The sequence below is a fragment of the Glandiceps talaboti genome, chromosome 1, assembly GCF_964340395.1.
Source record: "Glandiceps talaboti chromosome 1, keGlaTala1.1, whole genome shotgun sequence".
Lineage (NCBI taxonomy): Eukaryota > Metazoa > Hemichordata > Enteropneusta > Spengelidae > Glandiceps > Glandiceps talaboti.
Window position 1 is genome coordinate 28,491,402 of NC_135549.1, and position 16,829 is coordinate 28,508,230.

Genomic DNA, 16,829 nt, shown 5'->3' on the forward strand with positions numbered 1-16,829 from the left:
ATATATCAGTTATATTATGGAAAGGTAAAACTGGCAAAATTATATGGACGACACGTCAGCTAAAGTTGCATGATTTTTGTTTGTTGATTTGTTTTGTTTTGTTTGTTTGTTGTTTCTAAACCTACACATCTACTGCTTTGCAAGTGAGTTGCAAAGGAACAATTAAAACATCCAAAGTTGGATATCCAACAAGGAAATTGGCACTCGTTATCTTTAGCATATCTACACCAGTGGTATTGGAACCCCACCCCCCCCCCCTCCTCTCCCCCTCCCATCCTCCTCTTCCCCTCCCTCACCCTTCTACGCTAACTCCACAAGATACCCAAGAGTTGTTACATTACATTACTATATTACATAATATTTTACAATAAAAAAAATCTGTGCTGTCTTCATTTTTATACATAATTAATATCTTGAGTAATTATACGTAATGAGAAACTAACTTTACTGCATCAAGTTAAAACTTATACTTTTTTTAAAAAACTTACACTAAATAACTATTTACTTGTGGGAGGGATCTCAAATGCTGTTTAAATCACATACTTTAACAGGGGAACTGAATTTACTGACAAACATACATATACATATATACCTATATGAACATGTACAAGTTGCGTAGTGGAAAAAACAAGAATCCAGTTTTTTGTGTACACGACAACTCTATGTAAGCGACCGAGCTGTTTTTTCTTCAAATTTGAAAACAAAAATATCCCTTTTGTATTTGTCTTAGGAGCCATCTGTAAATTGTGCTACCCTGTTCAAATTAACTGCATACATTAGTAAAGATGTACACTGCTTAGATGGTAAATTGTGTGAGATCAATGGAATTTGGCATATACAAAAGTGTTGTTTTTTTTCAAATGTGTCGTTGGTGGCGTTGTCACTTCACAGCCAGGAAGCACTAGTGTTATCAAGACATCCCATAGTCTAGTATTTAGATCAAACCTAATTCTACATCTATTTTTCCTAATTCAATATATTTCAGAAACTGGAAATACAACAGTGAGGTAAACTAAAATGCAATCTAACATTACGTAAATGTGGACATGTATTTTACTACTGGTGGCCTACTGTGGACGGCAAATATACAAACTGCTTAATGTTGAGATTTCATTTATAATCGTACATGAATATAAAAAAAATGGAAATTAGCAAAGGTAGCTAAACAAATTCTGAAAGTCGGCCAAATAAGATAGCACTGTCTTATGGCAGCTACATCTTACAGTAGCCTTCAAGTTGAAATCTTAACCTCAAAAAATTTACATACCAAAAGTTACTCTCTGTTTTCAATAACTCATGGATTATACAAAATGTGGACTTTCTTTAAAATTATTAAAGTGATAAAGAAAATTCAGAGTTAACTTAAGTTTACTCTGCCAGACAGACATCTGGGGCCGGGGCTGTAACAGTGACTGTTTGCGTATTGGGTAGAGAGCCTGATGTGTCTGCAAAGCTAGTTGTGTTAGGCATAAACGTTGTCGTTGAGGGCGCTGTATTTGCCATCGTCGATGTGGCTGCCAAACCAGTGGTGTCAGGCATGTAAGTTGTCATCGATGGCGCTGTTTGCAGTGGCGGTACAATTGGAGTTGCTTGCAGAGATGGGTGCTGTATGGGTGGTGGTGCAGTCGTGGTTGCAGCAGGCATTAATGGGGTGGTGTCAGACGTTGTAAGTTGTATTTCGGCTGGACCCTGTTTGTTTTCCTTCCCTACTAGCTGCAGCGGCGTCACTTTCTCAGACTGTGGAACATACCATTGTAAACACATAGCGACGCTCTCCCTCAGTGGTGGGGCTGAAACAGCGCGGCTTCTCCTGAGCTTTGTCAGTCCTGGATGCCTCTGTCTATCATACACTGATGGAATTTTAGTATTAATATAAGGATTGGATTTGATATAAGGTACTGGGTTAGTTTCAATTTCACCTGTGTTCATATTGGTATTGACTTTCGGATTTGGTTGTAAATGTCTATGTACAAAACGATACGTTGTTATTGGTCTGTCGTCGATTGGCGGCTGAGGTACGATGGGACTCGCGGTATTTGGTCTTCTGACCGAGTTAATTAGAATCTGCTGAACGGGTGCTTTTGGTGAATCTTTGAAATCATTCCGATATGACGATACCGTCGGCCCAGCTTCTCTGATTTCCCTAGCGTGAGGCACCCATGAGATGAAGTCTGGATGGAAAATGCCTGTTTGCTTGCCACTGATTTTCTTTTTACCAAGACCCTATGGAAAGAAAAAGAATGCCAAATGGTCACATGATATGAACTGATGTTTTAAGTGTTCAACAGTTGTTGATAATTATACAACCTACTAATACAGCAAAAAGTACTGCAATATGTCCTTTTTTTCTAAAAGTCATGTCAATTTCACCAAACTTTATAAAATGGGTAAAAACAGGGGGTTACCATATTAGTTGCCATGGCAACAATAAATGTAAAGTGGTAACCAAAAGTCATAAAATTGTGCTTACTCAGGTAAATATTGTAAAAAGTGAATAACATTTTGTAAAAAAATTATTTTGACATAAGTTGAAATAAGAATTAATAATGAGTAATTATTTGTGAAGGTTGTCATGGCAACATAAAATTCACATTTGAAACAAGAAGAAAAAAATCAATGTCTTATAGAGATGAACTGGCTCTAACTAGAGTATCGTTTTTTTCCGGTGATCAGACAACCAACAATGTATTCACTAAAAATTGTCACAATATTAATAATTAAACATTGTACATGTCAATCAATTTTAAGTATAGCAGTAACACTGCTACAGGTTGAAATTGCGAGTTTGATCGGGGTACTGATTTTAGGGTGTGGACCCAAGAATTTGATTTATTGGATTTATTTCAACATACTATACATACAGCTACATAAATGTATAACCATAAGTGATTCAATACTGTGCACAGTATATGATACTATGATACATATTAAGTCTTCATATCTAACGAAACAGGTTTTGTTTTTGTTTTTAAAAACACCATTCCAGTTGCTGCTATAGTGCAGTTTTAAATTATACACAGTTTGCACAGTGTGTGTATTTATATACATGCACAAATGTACCACTGTGCCTTAGTAATAGTATATATACATGTATTTACTAGTATACTAATCAATATCTTAGCGGATGTAACATACATGTATAGAAAGTTGAGTTAATTAGGTTGACATTAATATATGAATACAAATGTAGTACTACTTGAAGCAATGGACTATGTACAGCATATAGTTTGTAATATGTGTATACATGTACAGAACTACATGTACAGAACTCCTGATAGTCCTGATAGGTCCATCACTGTCTTTTGGTCTTATGTACTGTGTATGTACATGTACTTACACATTGTATAGTGTACCATAGTGGGTGGAAGGTCTATGATTGTAAATATACACACATATTATGATCATTCAATCATTTGATACACTTTGGTAGACATGTAACAACTGACCAAATGGACTACATGCAGGTATAAAAATTCTGGGATATGACGACATCTCGGATGTATTATATTACAAATGTCTATGCACAGTATGTGTGTGTAAACTTTCATCTATTTTGCCCATAACCTACAATGTACACCCCTATAATACACACATCAAATCAACAGGTGGGTGTGTTTCCAAATAGAGTGGCTAGCTGATTCTGACATGTTAAAAAATACCATTGAAATTTAAAAAAAAAAAAAAAAAAAAAGATAAAAAAAAAAAACCCAACTTTTTCATCACACTTGCATTACCAGTCACTGAGTCTGTAAATTAATTTGTAACGACAGTAAAATGTACTTGAAAACAGAATAGATGTACATCATGCTGAGTGGCAAATGACACAGTTACAGTTTTTAACTGTCCTGAAGTACAAAGAAAACTGGACTTCAAAAGCTTGACAATCCAATTCTTCATGAATGGACAGATTCAATCAGGTGTGAGATTCTGATAAATACAATGTGCAACTTTGTGAATAGACTTGAAGGACTTCATTTAGCAGTGATGTTTGCGTTTGATGTTCCCTTGTTGCCATGGTAACACAACCATGTACATACAATATCACACAGTGTACATTTATACATTTCACCATTTGCAACATATGTATGTATCATCTTTTCAATACTATGGGATAAGTAATTATCTATTGACTCAAATGATTTGCATGTAACCTTGTTGGCATTCTTCAATAGCAGTTGAATTATTAATAAAGATGAATATGAAATATACATATCTGTATCTTATTTAGAAGGATATCAATTTTTTTTTAATTGGTTTCATACATGTACAGAGTACCTTCTGTGCATTATATATCAGAAAAGATCTGATGTAGAAAACCAGCACTGCAATTACTATAGTATTATTCAATTATTTTTCTACAAAATAGAAGATATTATAGATTTGAGCGAATAAGTTTAACCCAGTACATGTATTATGTGTACAGGCAAAGGTAGTCAATGATATATTACTGTTTCCATGGTAACGGCATATACTGACATGGAACACAAACATGTCAGGCTCAATTAATGTAATGACTTCCATTTTCCTTTGTGATTTTATCAGTATGTCTCTGAACGTGTTGAAAGAGTGTATTGACTGTGATAGCGTTTTCTTTATAAAAAAAATTTGACCAAACTCTGCAGCAATTTAGTCGTGTAAATGTGTTTCACCTCCGAGGGAGGTATTCAATAAATGTACATAGTGAATGCAAGCAGTTCATGCATTTCGTTATAAAATTTATCCAAGACAGATCAAAATGAATGTACAAAAAAAAAATCCCTACTTGCCTCATAATTTCCCTGTTAGATTTCATTCAAAGGAAAATGTTAATTTCGATATTTATTTCATGATTATTTCATTTCTCTGTGCTAGAGGAAAAGGACAATGTTGATTTCAGATTACCAATCATATAATAATTAAAACGTAATGAAATTTGTACTTTTATATGGTATATGAACAAATGAATGCATGAAAGTAGTCTGACAATTAAATGGAAAATCGGGAAATTTTCAAGAGCTGCCATTGAACTGAACTACGCAACAGAGCCCTGAGGCTATACACATTCTTTGATCGATTGACTTTAATGAGATTATTACATTAAGTCAAACTAATTTTTTTTTCTGTGATGAAATAGTGATTTTTCTCTACAAGTGTTTTGATTTTATACTGTACTGAGTCAATATTTCATTATATCTATAATAATTTTTCAAAGACAGACATAAGGCAGTACTGTAATATTAAATATTGATTTTTCTTTCTAATTCTATGCTACATGCATTAACTATATAAATACCATTGATCTTAGCCTCTAATACTTTCATAGAAATGCTTAAGGGCTTTATCTACCATCTCTAGTATTATTCACAATTGCATACTGTAAACCGGGACATTTTTGCATAAGACTTATTTTTGCTAATTTCTATTTTTGCTAATTTCACTGGAAAACAAACACGCAAAAATAAGTAGTGACTAAAATGCCTTCTTGCACATAAACACGATGTACCAGTCTGGTATATTAGTAAAAATTAGTCTTTGAAAACTATACAAAAACGTAGCTGAAGACTAAAATTGCAAATTTTTCTAGTAGTGAAAATATCTACATGTACATGTGGGTTTGCAGTATATTAATCACTTTAGAATGTAGTGTACATGTATGCCAGATTTCACCCACTTCCAGGAGTAAAATTACCGATTTTTTAAACTAACAACAGACTGAGAACAATATGTATTGTGTCATTATTTGTACCTAGAACAAAGGGGGAATTTCACATCTAACAAAAAACAACTTTCTTGTTGAATGGCAAAAAAGTATCGTTCGTCGGTATGTTGACACAATGTGTTGTTATTGTAGCAAGCATTGAAATATTAGACACACCACATCTAGGTATCCATGATGTTTTTGTGTTACCATGGTGACTGAAGAGCGACAATAAATAAAGCAATAATGTGTATAATGGAACTGTCTCGCTGTAAATGCTTTCTAATAAATTTCTTTAATCTAACGACAACTTTCTACTTTCATACAATGTAGCCATCATTCAGTATGTGTAGCTCGCTTCGGTAATGTTGCTTTTAAAAGACGTTTTTATAACGCCACAGAATAACTTCTGTTCTCATCAGATTTTATTCGTCGTGAATTATCCCTGTTCGTTTGTAGTGGAATAAATCATACCAACCCCAAAATTTTACTCATAGACATTTATTGCAGCTCCCATATGCAGTCATCACCATCAGACCAATTTAACATGTCACTGAAACACACCAAATTCTTCTGATACATTAAACTTTGGTATTCCCCTATCCCATATTATGTAGTGATCGACCTACAAGAAATCCCTTATTTTGCAATTTTGACCCACAACAAAAATTTTGTCTCTTTGTTGGAGGCCACACTTTCAATCAACACATAATTTGGCAACTTATTATTATGTATATATGTTACATGTCTTCTACATGATAGACTTGTACTGTAGTTGATTCGCGCACAGATCATTGTCTGTGATTCACACTATCACCCACCATACTCCCTGGTACCCACCATACTACCTGGTACCCATCATACTACCTGGTACCCATCATACTACCTGGTACCTACCATACTACCTGGTACCTACCATACTCCCTGGTACCCACCATATCCCAAATCAACTGCAAGCTAGACTCTAGGCTAAATAGTAGAACTTATAGAAGACAATATATATTTTGTACTTAAATCCAATAGAAACCATGGTTGATACAACTATTTTGGAGATATATATTTCAAAAAATAAGAAGATATATTTCAATTTAAGAAAGAAACTACCGTACTACCTATTTCAGTTACATGTTCTCATATATGACCGGATCAACTTCAGTAAGTTTCTATCCCGTATCTTAATTTCACTTTGTATACATCATCTTTATTTTGTCATCATTTCACTGGCTAGTACATAGACCTTCAGTATAAGTAAACACTGTTGCAAAAAAATTTAAATTTATTGCTAGAATAGAGGAAATACATTGTAATTGGACTAGTTTGTAAATGTATATTCTATTATCCATTCATGCTCTCAATCCCAATCGAGCTTGGATACGACATGGGTTTACAAATTATTGAACACTTCTTATATTGAGTGGAACACTCTCAACCCTGAGATACATGTACATCATTTTGTCCAGCCCTATCAGGCTTCTTAACTAGATGAGTGCTGGCTGATAGCGTAGCATGAATGTCTGTGTGGCACAAATGTCTGTATCTAAGACATATCTCAACCCATGCCATGTACTAAAATAACAAAAATGTCACATATATTGAGGTATATATTAACTTACTGATTTTGAAACTGATATTATCTGCTGATATTATATTATTGACTAAACACAATAAAATTGTTTTTATTTGAACAAATTTTCCTGTCATAAATCAAATATAGTTAGAATGTAATATCTGAAGACAGGTAGAGACTAAAAGCTAAAGGTTTACAACATTGATCCAAATGAGTACAATGTATGCCATATACAAAAAACTTGGAATTGTTTTGAAATGGACAGACCTATATGGTACAAGGTTCCACTTCTAGTAAATAATCCGTAGTGTAAATATTAAGTTAGGGTGCATGTACAGTTTTTATGCCTCACAACATTCGACACAATAGTTACAGAGGCAAGCCGTACGGTATCATTACTAACGACCTCCATTTATGCGTTCAATAATAGCATAACGGATGAAATTTCAATCCCATGTTATTTGCACAAAATGTACTTGTCACACGCATACAGGTTGACGACAACACAAAGGGGAGACGTAGAACCAAGTACAATAGATACGTAGAAACAGGGTCCAATCCGTCATGGTTACAGTCTCTTTGTGTGTTGATCTATTGTTTTCTATACAAATGCAACAATTGTTGTGAGACCTACTGGGAGCACGGCTACAAACTTTTCAGTCCATTTTTTGTAACTTCTTTTCCAAGTTAATTTAGTCTTCATATGGTGACTCAAGTTGTGCCCACATACTGTCTTTTCTCTCTTTTTTCCTTCTTTTTTTGAAAACAATAGACAAACACACCAGGGATTCCACATTTAAATAGACACTATGAAATTTTTCAATAGTAGAATAAAATATTTGGAATGTATGGATTTGTGTCAGAATTGTTGTTTGCAGATGATGCCACTTGAAAATATTTCACAACTGACTATTACTATTCACAAAAGTTCATGAAAGTCGAGTACTTTTAAGGATTATAACTATAACTGCACAGTACAAAGTACAAAGTAACAGGGGACTCGGAACTGTGTGTGTAATTTCTCAGCACCTTGATAAACCCACGCTGCATTTCAAACCATTTCAACAACTGTAAACCAGTCACTGGACACCACGTTTCCCTCATTTTTGTTCTTATACATGTATACCTATAATATATTTCTTGAGGAGTACACATACTCACTCCTTTCCAAGTCTTTAATTGAAAAAGTGAAAGATCACAGACAAGAATTCAAACATTAAACCCTCTTTTTTAACAGTTTTAGGAACAACAGAGATTTTATGAGGTTAAGTACCAATCACATACCAACACCTTGTGTATGTACAGGATAGAGTACATTTAGAATTTTACGATTTATTATAGATTATGGTATCTTTTTTATTTGTTCCTTATTTGATTATTGTCTTTTCATTTTAGATACAGACAGAGGGTACATGTATACCAAACATTGACAAATTTCAAACCCTAGTTGTTTTATTAATCTTTATAGTCATGTGTATACTACTCTATTAATGTTCCGGACATTAAACAACTTTGAGTGTGTAATAAACATCCATATGTCTATTTCAGAACAAATCTTTATATGTTTGAACACTGTGGAAGAGTGTGTAATAAACATTGGTCTATTTCATTCTATTTTTTTATGTGTTTGAACACTGTGGAAGACCTTGAAATTGATTGTAACAACAGAACAATTAATAATTATTAGATACAAGTATAACCTGTACATTTATGGGAAGGGACGTACAGGAAGGGACTTACTGGAAGGGACATACAGGAAGGGTGAACACAGAATATATAAATGTAGTATGTTTTTGCAAAGGTTTAGGAGCATTGGTATTATTACAACAGACAGGGGAAAATTAGGTTAAAACTTGTATTGTTTTATCTACACTGAATAATAATTGCATTTGTGGGGCATCTCTGTACTACCAAACCAGAGTGACTATAGAGTTTCAGTTACTACCAAACCAGAGTGACTACAGAGTTTCAATTAGGCAACATGATGTTTTTTTTTACATCTCAAACAAGGTTTTATGTTAGAGATTACATAAACAAAATACAGGCACTGAGAGTGTGCATAGACATGAAATGTTACATTTTAACTCACTGTGAACACAAATAAACAGTTTTGGGTTATAATCTTCCTGGTTTTGTCCAATAGTGATGTTGACTTGTGTTCACAGTCAGATAAAATGTATCATTTTCTATGCTTTCTTGCTATTAAGTAACTTTATTTTGTTTTATGTAATTTGTAACAAAAAAAAACGTTGTGTAAGACATAAAAAAAAATACCATGCTAACTAATTGGACTCTATGGTTACTCTGGTTTCATAGTAAAATGTAGAACTTGGACATGTGTTAATACGACAATTCACAAAAATTTTATATGAGAAGGATAATTTCTTCATGACCAATCAATTTGACATAAAGTACGGTTTAGTAAGTCTCAAACACATAGCAAAATACATGTATGTTTGTCAAAAATTTGTGGTACAAAGAATTAAGTACTTAGAAGTTATTACACGTTTAATTGTCCCTGACAAAAACAAGTCTGTTGCTGAAGGGAAAAGGTAAACAGGTAAAAACACTCACTGCAAACACTAAGCAAAATATTTGGTTTTTAAACTTTTAACAAATTGATTGTTAAAACATACTGAAGTGTATGTACATCTACTTAGTCAAACTCATTAACGAACACTAAAGGTATTGTGATAATGAATAAGTAATTCGTCATTCACTTTAGATTTTAAACTTTAATTTCTCTACATTGTCATTGGATAACATTTAGGCCAAAAAAAGAAAAGAATTCTTTCTGGTCAGGACCTTTTGTCTAAAGTGGTGCAACAACACAAATTATTTACACTTCTTTTTATTCTCAACAAACCTGTCACTAGTCTACTATTTATGGCAGTTACTGTTCTTTTTATTTAGTACTTTAGAGTATATTGTAAGTGTGTATGTGGGGCAAATGTAAATTGCTTGTTAATGATTGGCTCTGCAGTTGTCTTCACTAAAATAGGGAGGGTTATTTTTGTGTTTGAAAAAGCTGTCTGAAATTTACATCTTAAAATTTACATGTTACGACTATAATTGGTCTATACTTTTGATTTTAGTACATATATCTATTTCAAATCCCACAGCATCTAGTTTTTAATTATGTGGGTCTCAAGTACAATTTGGTGAATTATCTTTTCTGTAAATGACCCCAGACACCAATATTTGTTTTGTATGTTGGGGTTTCAAAAATGTACACCAACAATTAACTCTAAGGTAATATTGATGTGTTTTAAATTCATGCCCTACACTCATAAAACATGCTTCATCATTCCTACTTGGTTTCCATGGCAATGTAATAAACTCTGATTATCCATCTGAATGTAGCTGCGTAGCTGAGAATTCTCCATCCTGTTTCTATCAAAAGAATGATTAGTGCAGCTTTTGCCAATTGTAACAGTGGCACAGCAGGTATAGTACATTTCAGAAAATAACAGCTGCACATTATCACATACCCTAATGGACCATGAAATGTACAGAATTGTGTACATTTCATTTTATCAGCAAATATAAAGCTGTAAATATACTACATGGTGAAAGGGATCACGATACTAAGTACATGTAGATATTGTCAGTCCAAATAAATATTTTTAAAAAAGCTGACAGTTCAGGTCTCAGAAAACCCTACATCCTTATTCAGGTAATTTTGATCTAGAGCCCAGAGATTCGGCTAGACTGACTTGACATACTGTCAATGACATTTTCAAATCAGACAGCCAATCTCTGGGCTAATTTTGTTCATATTTAACTACAAAAGAAAACATATATGTGAATAGGACCAAATGTTAGTTAACAGTCATATACAAGTTATGACAGTTGCTTGCTGTACATTTTGTATGTATGTAGGTTGCTAGGTTTAGTTGTGTCATGGAGGTAGGTAGGGAAGACCATGGATGTAGTAAATAAATCTATGCACAGACTAATGAGTCATTTACAATAGTGGTGTGTTCAACTGCTCAAAACACTTGTTATCATGTGTAAATTGCTTTAAAACATTCAAATATTTCAACATTTTCACAAAATAATCCACCCCTGCGTTCGTTTTGAAAATGTACTGTTTATCTTGTATACCAAATAGGCGTATCTGTATGTATTGGAGTACACATCAACACACAGTACTGTACGTTGTATTATCAACTTTAGTCTACAAATAGGCGTGCCAACATGACTATTGTTCTGCCATATTGTTTGACTTTTATATACTTTCTGAAGGCTGTAGTACTGAGAGACAATAACATTTTGTATAAAGCTATCAAGACCTTGTCACTTATCTGTTGTTATATTGGGAGAGGAGACTGACTATGATTGTGAAGCTAAATGACATGGAGGTCAGGTTATGTATTTATGTCACTATAGTGACTTACAGACACTTTGACTTTGAACAGAACTACTTCAGTGGAATTACATCTTGTGTTCAAGTTCAAATCAAATGATGTGTGTCAAGTAGATTTGTACGTGTAAAATAGATGAAATGTGTTGGCAACACTTTGATATATACACGATATTGTGTGAAAACTGATTTCAGGTTCAAAGGTTACAGAAAACCAGACATTGAAGATGATACCACAATCTGAAGTTATGACATGATCATTCCCTTTGTTTGTCAAATACACAGTATTATTGTATAAACTAAGATAAGTATAAGAACCAAAGATACAAATGTACCAGTACACTGTCTATGTATAGAAACTACTGGTTAAATCACTCTGTCATCAAAGGTCCAGGGGTATTAATTTATACACAATTAATACTGGTTGAGTGGGGCAGTATTAAAGATTATCACAGAATTACAAACTGTGGACTTGATCATGGTGTCCAGGAAACAAATGTTTTGATATGGGGATGACGCATGTTACATGTGTCATATGATAAAGACTATGTCATACAAAAATTTAGATGTGGATGGGATTAATTTCAGATATGTATCATTGCCTGGTGACAGGTAGATCAATTTCAAGTTATCTACAGAGGTTATTGCTAAAATTGGAATGTATGGAAATATATGCCCTCCCTACTAAACCTTGATATTACCATACCTTAGTAATACCAAGAGATAGACAAAGAAATTCGAAGAAAAGTCAAAAGTGAAAGTTAAGGAAACACTTATGACAAAATAAATAGAAGTCTGTTTTTTTTTCATGTATGTTAAACCCCAATATTCAAATCCCACAGGCTTGGATTACTACTTCCTTATTAATTAAACCATAGCGATTAAACAGAATCACTCGTTTATTAAAGACAAAAGTTGTATAGCTCTGCAAAACAAACATTTTTCACACTCAAATAATGTTAATCCTAATCTGACACAGACATTGAATGACAACTGATATATTGTAGTAACTTTAATATCAAACATTACAATTTACATAATGTACATCATCTCTTTTTCTGACATTTGTTGATAAAACGGTGTATGTAGAAAGATGAAATGATATATTACTTACATCTTGGAATGATGTTACTGTGTTCAGAAAGGAGAATCTGTTGTCATGGTTAGAAAACTGATGAGCAGTTGGTTTCTCCTGTAAATAGATTAAAAATATAAACCATACACAGTTAGTGGTGGATACAAAAAATTTACAAATATGCACGTAAAAAAATGTCAGTTGTATCCTTCATTTTGTCAGTTACATTTGTATATCCTTCATTTGACATATACGCTGATAAAAATTCAACAGTTAAACAGAGTTAATGATATGTAAATACTAATTACTAATTACTGTCGTGTGTTTCCAATCAAATATGAAATATATATATACAGAAGTATGTCTGTTGTCAACCTACATATACAAGTGAAGTACATTGTAAACAGCAGACATGGAACATTTATTGATTAACAGACTAGATTGATTTCATAATAAGAAATAACAGCATGTCTGTCTCCATCTACGTATTTGCTTCCACATGTACATGTATGTAGATAATTGAAATACATATATTTACTACTAAACTACATCTTCAAAGGACATAGTAAGGCAAAAAAAAAACACGATAGGACTTAATTTGCTTTGTTTGGCAACAAGTAAAGATACATCAACATGCAAATATCAAGTATATTTACAATAACACAGAATGTTGTAAAATCAACATTTTATAGCATCCCATTTGTATACAAGTTACCAGTACATTCAGATATGTGGATATATTTTAATGGTATCAATAAATTTTACATTTGAAGAAATTATTTGAATAGTCATAGAAAACAGATATCACGCTCTGATTTAACATAGTCTGTTGAATTGCAAAATGATTTGTATATGTTTGCTGATATCTTGTCTTTGTTGTTGACATGTTTGATGTACAAAATGTACTATGTCGGCTGTAAACAAACAACAAATTATGCCCATGCCCCCTGTGGTAAGAAGACAACAACAACAACAACAACAACGAACTGACATCAAATATTCATAAATGAAAGAAAACTACACACTGTTAACGTCATAATTTACAATATAATTAATGGAAGATTTTGATTAATTAAAAATCTGCTGGTTTTTGAGAACACAGCTCATCATGCATGACCCCTAGACTAGTTGACTCACATAGCCAGAGTAACCAAAAGATACATTTTCACCGGCTTAACAACACAGACAACAAATATTATATTTTTTTTACATGTATTTCATAATCTCAATATTCAACATTTTGCACTAGGAAACGAGTCAATCACACTTTCCTCAAGTTTTAAATCTGTGAATATCTTTAATTAACGTGCAACTGTATATACTCAAGAAAAAGTTAAATCAAGATACTGTTATACTGCTGTCATCATAACAAATTACTTCAAGAAAAAACTTACAATTTTAACAAAAATATATAAAAATGAAAAACTAGGAAGATTCTTTTTTTTAAACTAAATATCATTTGTACAGGTATGTCTTTAAACATTTTTTTTTTGTATGTACCTGGTACTGTCAATTTTAGATCTTAGCCATCAACAAAACACAATAAAGGAAACTAAAAATGGTGGCAAACCCTCAACCACCTGTTGATATTTGACTGTGTCTACCAAAGTCCATTCTGCATCACTGGAACATGCTAAAAACATCAACTGTTTGTGAGAAAAAATACTGCCTTTCTTGAGAATGGATTTTATTTAGAATTGAGTTTACAGTTAACAATAAAAATAATAATAGTTATTTACTCAGGAATTAATCACCTTAACAACCCTGATCGTAAAATTTACTCTTGACTTTAGAAACATTACCCCTGGCTAAAATCCAGATTTTTTTTGTACATTTGGTCTGATATCGATCAATTATTGATTAACAGAAGAAAAAACTAAAAGACTCCCATGATTACATAGCTAATCCCCTACTGTTTATCCAGTGAAATATTCTATTCATCGCAGGATTTCTCTTGTTCGAAACAACACAGCCATTAAAACCTGTATGCTGATACTGTCATACAATGACTGTCAGCTAAATTTTCATTGAATGTGAACTGATAGTGGCTGGCACATGATATATGGCAGCTGTCTGTGAAGAACAAATGCATTCTAGCTGACAGACAGATATGTACTTAGGTTGACAATGACAATGTTAATGTTGTGGCTTTTGTAAGTTTATGAAATGTCAGACGATATAGTAGATATCTCAGTAGGATTAGTTCGCGTCAAATTTTGTTGTGTGGAATTCCAGCATCACTTAGTACATCTACTATGCTGGGTTATATCCCAGGTAACATTAAACATAATTTATAATGAATAACATTCACTCTATGGAAATGTACACCAGGCTGTGAAATGTATTTTTTCTCTGCTATGAGGCTGAGTATTTCATTTATGATTCATAAAGTTCGGATCTTCTTAATGAATGAATTATAAACCTGGCACTGTTTATTTACCTATGTTACCATATTACCTATGTTTTTGTGATTGCTCTGTTAATGCGGAGTTTGTATTTTGAGGTGAAATTTTAAAATTGCTTGTATCAAAAAATATAGGTTGGGTGGTTAAATAACAGCAAACAGCTATGTGAAGTCTGGTCATAACAAAACTTTACTACTTTCATAAACATGATTTTTCAAGCACAGCTGGACCGTCTGTAAGTGATCACCTTTCCACAAGGTTATCAGGAGTGGATTAAAGTCTGCTTCAGTTGTGAGTGGTTCTCATCTCTTAAGACAGCTTTTGGGCCACCTACCTACCGACACAAGACCGCATTCAATGCTCAATTATATCGCACGTTGACCCCTAGCTCCCGGACAACCACAATAGCGTCACGCCATTTTGGTGTGTCTAAAGGGCGGTCGACCCATCCAGTATATTACCAGGCCTGCGATACGATTGAGCAGTAATTGAAGCAAAAAATCAAACTGTTTAACGTGTGACGAACTTACCGACAGTCGTTTGACAAACTTCAACGGCGGCGATGGTTTTGCCTGTTGTCTGTATTCATTCACGAAGTCGTTTCTAGTCTTGCTTCGGAAATGTCCGTGGAAGCCCGAGGAAAACTGTGAAAAAGAAAAACATCATGTACAGTCACCGCTACTCTTCATTTCTCGCCTTCAAACTAATTATTTGACTACTTAAAACTGGTTTAGACGGTGTGAAATAACAGTGACAAGCTTACCCAGCTCCCTTGAGTGCTAGCAGCCATCGTCATATGGCAGAAAGCACAATTATAAATCTTGGTATTCAGCTGTTCACCGAGATCACCTGGATCGAAGCCCACTGTACTCGTTTCCAACGTGCATGGTAATCAGATTGCGGAAATAAACACAAGCCGTAACCAGAAAACAGAATACATAATTAGAATAATTAGCTTGTCCTCGATCTAACCAATCAGATTGGTGTTTTTCTCAGTAAACGTCAATCAATAGTGAAAATAGGCGGGACGGTTTTATGTAAATTTATGTAAAGTAAGCAATGGCTTCTGCGCATGCCTATTAGATTTGACCAAACTTTTGATACACAGGAAGTCGCACACACAACTTATCGATGGGGTGTGAGATATTTAAATTTCTTTGCTCTCGATAGAGATTTTGTTAATTTTGCAAGTATTTAGCTGTAGGTGAGTAACTTTTAATTAACATTCCCTTCAAATGCGAAGTATTTCATGGAACCCTCTGTAACTTCACTGCTTACTAAGTTTCGGTACGGTCATTTACAATGGGTGAAAATGACAGTGTGTGTGTGTGAAATAAGCACATTTTGTCGTCTGCTCGTTAAATTTTGAAAATATGATTAAAAATAAAATTGACAAAATAGGGCGATATAAGTTATTTTAAGAAACTATATATGAATAACAAAGCTAGACGTTGTTCTGTTGAAACAGCGTTATTTGTTACGAACAGCAACTTGTACAATTTTTATGACAACATCAAAAAAGGTTTGCAACTTGTTAGTTTTGGTGTCATTTTCCAATGCCACGGCAAGGGTTTGCTATCAAATTAGTTGACTTGCTACCGGCATTGAACTTGTGTGATTTTCAAGTTTTCTAAAGCTGCATTCATAAACGACCAACAAATTAAATCTTTTATTCAGATAAAATGCTTAGCCACGAAATACTAGTATAATTCTGTAAACATCTAACAGTTATTTTGAAG

The 16,829-nt window shown here is 33.5% G+C and overlaps 1 protein-coding gene across 1 annotated transcript; it reads right to left on the bottom strand.

The window, feature by feature from the left end:
* Positions 1-293: 293 nt before the first annotated feature.
* Positions 294-15,979, bottom strand: LOC144438137 (uncharacterized). Its single transcript, XM_078127170.1, has 4 exons — positions 15,854-15,979; positions 15,621-15,734; positions 12,725-12,802; positions 294-2,223 (listed from the first exon to the last, which is right to left on the bottom strand). The coding sequence occupies exons 1-4, from the start codon at positions 15,884-15,886 to the stop codon at positions 1,369-1,371; spliced, it is 1,080 nt and encodes a 359-aa protein (XP_077983296.1). The 5' UTR covers positions 15,887-15,979; the 3' UTR covers positions 294-1,368.
* Positions 15,980-16,829: the final 850 nt, after the last annotated feature.